General features: G+C 39.3%; 1 protein-coding gene across 1 annotated transcript; it reads left to right on the top strand.

Annotated features, from left to right (window-relative positions):
• The first annotated feature begins 744 nt into the window (after window positions 1-744).
• LOC149831494 (CRM-domain containing factor CFM3, chloroplastic/mitochondrial-like) lies at window positions 745-8242 on the top strand. Its single transcript, XM_090013918.1, has 9 exons — window positions 745-1748; window positions 3319-3811; window positions 3899-4029; window positions 4800-5141; window positions 6231-6387; window positions 6475-6767; window positions 6912-6971; window positions 7515-7565; window positions 7678-8242. Exons 1-9 carry the CDS (start codon window positions 885-887, stop codon window positions 7750-7752), a joined length of 2466 nt encoding a protein of 821 aa, XP_089870044.1. The 5' UTR covers window positions 745-884; the 3' UTR covers window positions 7753-8242.
• The last annotated feature ends 1921 nt before the right edge of the window (window positions 8243-10163 follow it).

Raw genomic sequence — 10163 nt, 5'->3', positions numbered from 1 at the left:
GGCGGGGGTGGAGGTTAAAATCCATCCCCGTGCGGGGATGAAGGTTCTAATCTTGAGACGGGGCGGGGGTGGAGACCCTGTCCCCCGCCACCGTCTCGGTCCATTGTCATCCCTATGTAGGGGTGGCAAAATCTGATACGACCCGCCAACCCGCTTCTTAGTCGAGTTTAGGTTTGGATTAAACGGGTTCGTGTCGTAAACAGGTCAACCCGCCTAACCCGTTTATTAAACGGGTCGGGCTCGTGTTAGGGGTATGCCAACCCGCCAACCCGGCTGACCCGTTTAATAAACGGGTTAGGCAGGCGGGTCAACCCGTTTACCTGAACCCAACTCGCCAACCCATTTACTCGACTCGACCCGCTCGTCAACCCGTTTACCCGAACCCGACCCACCAACCCGCCCGCCAACCCGTTTACCTGTTTACCCGAACCCGTCCCGCCAACCCGCCCGCTAACCTGCCAACCTGTTTACCTGACCCGACCCGTTTATTAAACGGATTAACCCTGTCGTGTCGGGTTACCCGTTTAATAAATGGGTCGGGTTCGTGTTTGCCACAGCCAACCCATTTAATAAACGGGTTGCTGACCCGCCGACCCGATTGCCACCCCTACCTATAGGTGATTCTCTCGTTTAAAAGGAGATTTGTTCACAGGTGGCGCTAGTATTTTAGAGGCTGTTTATTGAGATTAATCTAAAATAGCGGTCATTTTTTCATAAAAACAGAGATATTTCTCTATCTTGTCCGTCCCGCTCATCTTCTTCTTAGCTGATAGAAGGGCTGCTCTCTGAGAGAGCGAGAGAAAGAGAGAGCGAGAGTCTTCTTCTTCTTCGTGTTCTTATTCTGCGGGAAATTTCCTCGTCATGTCATCAGTGTGTTGGAGAACATGACGTCCTTCTTGTCTTCCTCCCTTTTCACGGACATTCGTCTTCACCACCACCACCACTCTTCTCCTCCTCCCTCCAAAATCTTTCCACTCAGAACTCTCTTTCTCAATCTCAACAGGCGCCCCTTCCTCTTCTTCTTCTCCTCTTCTTCTTCCGCCTCTTCTTCTTCTTCTTCCTCCTCCTCCTTCAGAAACTCCGGTCACCGTCCTGACCCTGATTCCGCCCGGCCACTGGCATCGTATTCGAACTCGAGCCGCGAACCATCGTCCCCGTGGTTGAGAAGATGGGGGCCCGAGCCTGCCACCGTTGAGCCGACGAAGAGAACCGGTGGCGGCGGCGATAGCCGCCAATTGGACAGCCACCACCAGCCCAGGAGCCCAATTGAGCGGATTGTCGAGAGGTTGAAGAATTTGGGGTTTAGTGACGACGAAGATGATGATGAAGATGATGATTTGCTTCCTTGTGAGGAGAAGGAGGGTGAATTGGGGGAGAAGGAGCTCGGTTATCTGTTGGAGAGGAGGTGGAAACGACCAGACCAAATTGGGGATCCAGCGGTGGGTTCTGAGCTTTTGCTGCCATGGGAGAAGGATGAGGAAGGTGGTGGAGCGGTGACGGATTTGAAGAAAAAGGAGAAGCGTGTCAAGGCTCCAACTTTGGCGGAATTGACACTTCCGGATGACGAGCTCAAGAGGCTGAGGAAGCTAGGGATGCTGCTGAGGGAGAGGATAACGATACCAAAAGCCGGCGTGACACAAGCGGTCTTGGAGAAGATTCATGATAAATGGCGCAAATCGGAGCTGGTTAGGCTCAAATTCCATGAGACGCTCGCCCATGATATGAAGACCGCCCATGAGATTGTTGAGGTTTGCCCAGCACATTTTATTGTTTTTGGGCTTTTTTATGGATAATGTAGGTAGAGTTTCGTAGACATTGAAGAAAATCAATTGCTTCTGGTTTAATTCTTATTATCTTGGTGCTGCAGTGCTATGAAATTGGTAATATAAGGTTCAATAGTTGCCACTGAACCAACTGATCAACTCTTTGATAATAATCATTCGTCACATACAGAAAGGACTGGTTGGGTGTTTGTAGATTTTCATTGTTAAATTAATGGCATCTGTTGGTCATTTGATGATTGATGCTAGCATTTGTATTTCATGTAAATCGGACTAGAACCATGTGGTATCAAAGAAAGAAATCAATTGAAACATAAAAGATTGGGGAATGTCTTTATATTGAGGTGTCAATGATCTCGAGAAGTGAGATGCTTTTAGATTACCTAACATAATTCACAGGTGGTGCTCAAGAAATTTTTAGGCAGATTGTATTTTTTTATGAAACTAAGTAGGGCACTGGTTCTAGAAATTGGGATGCCTGGAGTCCATTACTTGCCAAATTTCATGGCTGTTGTTGCCTTGTGGTGATCTTTGTGATAGAGTCCTTCCTTATAGTCCGCTGTGGTATGTTCCTTGCTGCTTCTATATATTTGACTTACATTGAAGCCTTCATGCTTTGTTGTCGCACACCATGTAACATGAACCTCACAGAGTTTCATTGAAAGCTGTGCCTCATGTTCTCCTTTTCAATTGGAACTTGTAAGAGCTTGTCATGCCTTCAGACGTTGAAGTTCTTGACATATGTCGATGGTTGGCTGAGGCTTGTTTTGTTGCTAAGAGATATCTTGGTGGATATAAATTATTATAAAATTGCGTATTTGGTGATATTTTCTCTTGCTCCAGTGACAGCCATCTTTGTTATGTAGTTCCTATTCTTGTTAAATATTACTACAATAGTTCCTATTATCATTGTACCTCCGCAACAATGTGAATACTATCATAAACACGAAAACTTTATCCAATAAGCAATATCATCATTGTCTAATTGACATGACGTAGGGGAGTATCGTAGTGAGCTCAATAATATTTTGAGGTTAGATTCTGGGGTATCTTTAAGAATTTCTTATCTTCACTCTGGTGTTCCTTTCCAGAATAGCCCTTAGTTGAGAGAGAAAACAAATTTTTTTATCATAATAGAAGAGAACACATGCTTTATTTATGAGGAATTTTACAACTTTTCATATCAAAAAATCCTATTTCAAGTTCACTGTTGAACATTTCTCTAGTCTTGCAGACAAACCTATTCTGTTCTTGTTACTTTCAGCCGAAGCCTGGGATTTTAACTTATTGAAGAACTCTTATCTGAAAGTAGCATACTAGGCCTCCAAAATATATTTACAAATGTAAATTTAGAAGTATCTGTGTTATTGTGAAATGGTGGCTTCTTCTAATGGTGCTGATTTTTTTTTCTGCCAATGTGCATCAGTTAAGCATGTAAATCTTTTACTGCCATCTATTTCTCTTTTTTCTTTTGTTTAGCTCTTCTGTGATCATTCTAATTTAATTATTGAGACACCTGGTTCTTCTTGCTGGTCAGCGCCGAACAGGAGGACTTCTGCTATGGAGGTCAGGAAGTGTTATGGTAGTGTACAGAGGAAGTAACTATGAACGGCCTCTAAAGCCTGCAATTTTTGGCGAAGAATGTGTTTCCAAAGAAGTTTTACATGAAGGAGATAAATTATTTGTACCAGATATTTCTGCAGAAAAGCTGAGTAGTGACAGTGGAAAGGATTCTGATACTTCAGTTCTGGAAAAGTCTAAACCCTCTAATGTGAGTCTTGACCATGTTGAAAATTTAACACCTGAAGAAGCGGAGTATAACAGCCTACTTGATGGGCTAGGTCCTAGGTTTGTAGAATGGTGGGGCACTGGATTGCTTCCTGTTGATGCTGACATGCTACCTCCGCATGTTCCTGGTTATAAAACACCTTTTAGGATTCTGCCCATTGGAATGAGATCGCGGCTGACCAATGCAGAGTTGACGAATCTAAGGAAGCTTGCAAGATCACTTCCATGTCATTTTGCTCTTGGTATGGTTTGCTCTGAGTATTCATTTGTTAGGACTTAAGAGTTAAGAACTTCTTGCTTGGTACCTATTCATGGGGTGATTCTTGTAGGGCGGAATAGGAATCATCAAGGATTGGCTGCTGCAATTGTTAAGCTTTGGGAGAAAAGTACGGTTGTTAAAATTGCTGTGAAGCGTGGGATCCAAAACACAAATAACAAATTAATGGCTGAGGAACTAAAGGTACATGTGATTCTCTACAGAGATTGTTTCCCTCTTTGCAGTTTAAGCTGAGGATATTTGAAAGCCATCTGTTCTGAAATATATCTATCATTTCTAATATAGCTAATTAAACATTTGCAATTATTATGTTGGATGCCTCATAGAGTCATAGGGTTGTCAATGGGGTGAAATTGAACCTGACCTGAATCCATATTTAGTCTGATATAGTTCTTAAACTTAAAATTTATCGTATATTCATAACCCAACAGGATTCTGGTGGCTTTTGATGGGGCTGATGTGTGCTGGATGGCCAGGCTGAACCACACTGCCAAACTTGTGCTTTTGCCATTGAAAATGTTGGAATCCCACTGTCCGTTCATTGGAGAAACTAGAACATGTCCTGCGCTGCTTCACTTATTGTAAAAATTAATGCATCATATTATGTGTATCATTAGATTTGTATTTGCCTCTTTATAGTTGGATTCAGACTCAGTCAACGGCATGGTGATCTGACCTAAATCAGAACTGTGAGCTGAATATGACTGTGTTGGTTGGGTCAGTTTTGGGTCGACCCAGGTCTGAACTGAATCTGACCTATTGGCAGTCCTGATCTTGTATATCTGCCATAGCTGCAGTAATCAGATTTTTTTTTTATTTTATTTGAAGCCTAAGAGGTGAAGCGTCTCTACCAAGGGAAGAAAAGATCTTTTATGAAGTGAAGCATGCTATACTTTAGTACGGTAAAGATTCATCCACTGAATACAGAATTCTTTGCTTTTGTCTTCTTTCAGAAGCTTACAGGTGGTATTTTACTACTTCGGAACAAATATTACATTGTCATCTATCGTGGAAAGGATTTCCTTCCATCAAGTGTAGCATCTGCACTGATGGCAAGACAGGAGCTGTCAAAAGATATTCAAGCGGATGAAGAGAGGGCACGTGGAGGAGCAATTGAATCGATACAAGTGGAAACAGAACCACAGGCCTTGGCTGGTACATTGGCTGAATTCCGGGAGGTTCAAGCACAATGGGGAATTGAAATTGCTGCTCAGGAAAAAGAGAAAATGATTGAGGAGGCATCTAGAGCTAAGAGTGCCAGAGTCATCAGGAGAAATGAACACAAACTAGCTCTTGTAAGTCAGATTCCAATTAGTCACTCACTTCTATAACTCAGAGATCCCTCCTGTACTTCTCTAAAATATGATATGATGCATCATTTGCTAGCCTCATCCTTCCTACATCAAATTTCCTCATGCCTCTTGCTCTATCTGGGTATATCATTCATATGTTGCTAGCCTCATCACGTTGCCTTCTTCTTTCAGTCTTGTAACCAGGCATCTCCTATTTATCTTTTCAAATAATTTCAAGGCTCTGATGAAACTTTTTGTAGTGCATGTAATATGCTTATGTTTTTGTTCCTATGTACCAGTTCTAGCTCTTTCATTTCCTATGCCATGTTTCGTGTGTATTCTTTTTTCTTTTTTCAGAATCCTGTATCCTGTTTCATATTTGTACATGGCAATTATAACCACAATTTCTAGTCACAATGCAACTCTATTACATTTTTTCATATCTGATGATCGTACTTGAATTGAATGGAATGGAATTAAAAGAAGCTTTACCATCTTTTAGCAGTTTTTTCCTCAAAGAGGGTAATCACTTTCAACATTTGTAGATTGCATAAGCATGCTCCTTTTTTTCCCAATTATCCTTGCAATAGTAGCCATGATGAACTTGCATGCAAACCGCACATATGCAGTCACGCTATCTTTTCTAATAAAGTAGAATGATGTAAGTTCATGATTTAGGTATTCTATAGGTGTAAGTTTAGAATTTGGCTTCCAAATATAGGTACTCGAACTTATGATGCTTATTTCCAAGTGCTTAATGTTTCCTTTATTGATTTTGGCAATGAATTTGTGTATTATGGAGATTCCTGTATAAATTATTTTACCTGTTTAATGTGTACGATATTTAATATCCAGGTATATTATATGTATGGGGAAGATTTGTGTAGCATTTAATTTGTTCTACTCTTCATTATGCCTGATTTTTAGTGCTTATTACTTCATTTTTCATTCACAATAAAATTCTGCTTAATAACTCCTCATTCTGCATTTTTATTTATATTCACTATTGGTTTAGAGATTTCTTACAAACTATTTATAATCTTTATTTATGAAAAGCTTGGCATGAATATGCATATTTTATCTATGACACAGGCCCAATCCAAAAAGTTCAGAGCTGAGAAACAGCTTTCAAAGATAGAATCGTCAATGGTGCCAGTTGGGCCATCAGATGATCAGGAGACAATAACTGATGAGGAAAAGTTTATGTTTCGCAGAGTTGGTTTAAGAATGAAGGCATACTTACCTTTAGGTACTTTTTTAACCATACATTGCTGTTCTGGCATGGAGCTTTTGGTTGAAAAGCTTAACATATGTATGATCTCTTACTCAACGACAGGTATTCGGGGTGTCTTTGATGGTGTCATTGAGAATATGCACTTGCATTGGAAACATAGGGAATTAGTAAAACTAATCTCTAAGCAGAAGACTGTTTCATTTGTTGAAGATACGGCACGATTACTAGAGTATGAGAGTGGTGGAATATTAGTAGCAATTGAAAGAGTTCCCAAAGGTTATGCTCTAATATATTACCGCGGAAAAAACTATCGACGACCCAACAGCTTGAGGCCTAGGAATCTATTAACAAAGGCAAAAGCCTTGAAACATTCAGTTGAAATGCAGCGGCATGAGGTGGACTTCAGTTATCATGCAATTAATTCTATTTACCTTCTTTTACAAACTACTATTTGGATGATTTCTAAGTATTCTCAGAATGATTCTTTACTAAAAATGTGTTCGGCTCATGTGCCTAAGATATTTTAATTTGTAATCCAGTCCCTCTGCCAGCGAATACAGGAATTGGAAAACACCATCGAGCAGATGAAGGCAGAACTTGTAAGCCAACGTTTCCCCACTTTTTTGTTCAGTAGGAAAATATAAGCTTGATTGTGGTATCTTCTGCTTTGAGATTTTTCTTATTATTGAATGTTTACAGAGAAACTTTTTCTTTTTCCCCCTCCTAACATTTAAAGAACTCGGACAGAAGGATAGAAACTTGGCATGTTAATTGCATGGTAAACTTATTCTTGTCCATCTTTTACACCAATCCTGCAGGGAAAGTAGTACTTGCATAAGTATTTTCACACTGTGCAACTTGTATGATAATTTAAGTGTAGTTCTGTTTCATATGGGCATTATGTCGATGGCATCATTGTTCAAGGAGATGCTGCATGTCCTACTTGTTTGTTCATTCCGCTAATGCTGCATACTGGGATATATATTTGCATTTATGTTACCTTGACTATGCGACCTGTATGATATTCAAGTGTAGTTTTGTTTCGTGTGGCTATTATAGTCAAATTGGCAATGTTTGTCAAGGAGATGCTGCAAGTCCCTCAATTATTTAGCTAATGCTGCATATTTTTATTTTGTCTACAGGGAGATTCTCCAGATACCCAAGACAAAAGTATCTGGAATTCAGATGAAGAGGTTGTTGTCTTCTCATTTGCTTGATATAGAATTGATAGTATCCATTTTGTGATGGTGTCTCTCTTATTGGGTAGAAGAAAATAATCATTAGCTGCTGTGATCTCCCATGCAGGGTGAAGATGAGCACAGCTCTTCCTATAGTGACTGTGAGAGCTTTGAATCAGAAGAAGATGCAGATTTACAGTAGTGACATCTCATTTCAATCGAATGAAGCTCGATGTCGGAGGAATTTGTATATCCTTCCACTGGCTTGAGGATCACTTTTCTGAATCAAATATGGTCTTATCGTATTATTCCTTTTGGCTTGATATCTTCAGATAGTAATTTCTGATATAGGCTGTTGGAATAGCATGGTTATGATGGAATTTTTCAATTGCTTCTTTTTTCCTAAATATTCTGCAGTATGTCATCCATGCTCCATCACCTTGTGTTTCCATGAGTATTTCTCGAGGACCGGAAATACTCTGTTCAAGCGATGACAGAAATTTTGGGAGACATGATAGTCAAACTTATGATTATTGTATATGTAATTTCTTTTGTCGCAGTGACTGAATTGGCTGTCATGGAGTGAATAATTCATACCAGGCTGGGTCCTAGTTGGCCTCTAAGAGAAGCTTTGTCAGTTGAAGTAACTTGTAAAAAATAAAATAAAATAAAATAAAATTTGATTGTTTTCTTATGATGAACCTATCATTTCGTTAGAACAAAAAAAATATACGAAGGAACCAATGAAACAAACTTGCGCACCTATAAAGTAGAATGCCTACATGTAAGAATGAATTACATCTTAAGAGGAAATACTTCAATGAAAATTTGTACTTTCTGGAAAATGTTATGGTTTTACATAACTTAATAAATTATGATTATAATGTTGTCAATGTGGAATTATTTGCAAAAATATAAACGGACACAGTTTAAGAAATCGTTCTGCTTAACCTCAAGGTGATGGTAAGTGTCAGTGAAATATTAATGTTACATCCTGCATAAGGAAAGGTTGGCTTAGGTTCTTTTGTCTACAAGGTCAATATGGAAAACAAACAAAAAGATAATTTCATCCATATTTTTGCTATGCTATAGGTAGGGCTGGTAAACGAACCGAATGAACTGAACAGGGCATGTGCAGGCTTGGCTCATTTACCAGTGGATTGAGCTCGTGACTCTTTGTGCTCCTGTTTAGCCCGAGCTGAATATGAGCTGGCTTGTGTAAAAACATTTCATGTTATTCATATGTGGAATATATATTTTTATATATTATTTTTGAAACATATTATATATTGTACTTAATAGTTCATATTTCATGTATAGATTTTATTCATTCTTCTCTCTCTCTCTCTCTCTCTCTATATATATATATATATATATATATATATATATATATATATATATATGAGCTCACCCGAGCCCAACACTTTATGTTTGGGCTCGACTCAACTAATCGGGCTGCTTGTGGCTCAGCTTGCCAGCTATACATATCGACCATTAATGAGTTTGTGACAAGCTGAACCGAGCTGAGTCACAAGTTGCTTGGTTCGTTTATCCGCACTAGCCCTAGGCACCAAATGCCACAAGTTCGTGATGTCTGATAACATATGATGTTTATCACGTCGATTGTCTAAATCGATGTAAATTCTGCTTCATACTTTGCAAATGATGAACAGAAACGTAGTAACAAGTTGTACCTCATGCCAGTTTTTTTTTATAGGCAAGCTGGGGTTATGCAGATCCCCACCAGTTATACAACCGTACCATTGGGTTTTGAACTGGCAACGTCCCAACACAAGGTGGCGTACACAAACTGCTCCTACCAGACAAGTGGAGCCCCCCGTCGGTCATGCCAAAGATTGTTGAATGTCACATGATGAGGAATTGGTAGACTAACACTTAGTCGGACTCGACTGCTCTGTCACGTAGTTGGCCACCCAAAACATGACCACTTATCCCTCTATCCCTTTGCTTTTCTCTTAACAGGGCAATGTTTGCTACGCTCGTGGGTAAGGAACCCCTTTAGTGAAAAATGTATTATCAGTTTTTTGGCAGATCTGACCATTACCTACATTAAGTTTAGTAAAAACTGATCTTTAGATCATGCTTTTCTGACATACATATCAGGTTTTAGGGAGAGTTAAAAAATTACAGTTTACCAAATTTTTAAATCTAAAAAAAAAAACATATTTTTAAGATCTACGGGTTAAGGGTTGATTCCTACTATTTTGACCATGCTGAAACATTCATTAAGTCAAATTTGGTCAAATCCTCCACCAATGAGTTTAAGTAAGAGTTCCTTACTCACGAGGGTAGCAAATGCTATCCCTTTTGCTAAAAGTCACTGAAGGGTTCAGTGATTTTCAGAAATTAGCTGAAGGGAGAGTTTGTGTTCTAATAAAGATCATTAAAACTGAAAGCAGTCATTCTAGGTTGAACATACGTTACAAGGATGATAGCGACTTTTTTTTTTTAGCGAGAAAAAGTTTCGCCCTTAGTATGGATATTCCTTTACTTACTGTTAAAAATATATGTATAAGGACGAGATTTTCTAGCCACCGTTAGATATTGCCGTTAAAACATTTTAATTTTGCCGATTAATAATGGCCAGCTAAT

The sequence above is a fragment of the Nuphar pumila genome, chromosome 7, assembly GCF_984573655.1.
Source record: "Nuphar pumila chromosome 7, dmNupPumi1.hap1.1, whole genome shotgun sequence".
Taxonomy (NCBI): domain Eukaryota; kingdom Viridiplantae; phylum Streptophyta; class Magnoliopsida; order Nymphaeales; family Nymphaeaceae; genus Nuphar; species Nuphar pumila.
The sequence above is the reverse complement of the archived record's forward strand: the minus strand, read 5'-3'. Positions and strand labels throughout refer to the sequence as shown.

Excerpts from the sequence above, each read along its gene's own strand:
- LOC149831494 (XM_090013918.1), top strand. The coding sequence starts at position 885 with ATGACGTCCTTCTTGTCTTCCTCCCTTTTCACGGACATTCGTCTTCAC. Across the intron at positions 5,142-6,230 it reads ATGAACACAAACTAGCTCTT|GCCCAATCCAAAAAGTTCAG; the intron begins GTAAGTCAGATT and ends TCTATGACACAG. Across the intron at positions 6,972-7,514 it reads AGCAGATGAAGGCAGAACTT|GGAGATTCTCCAGATACCCA; the intron begins GTAAGCCAACGT and ends TTTTGTCTACAG.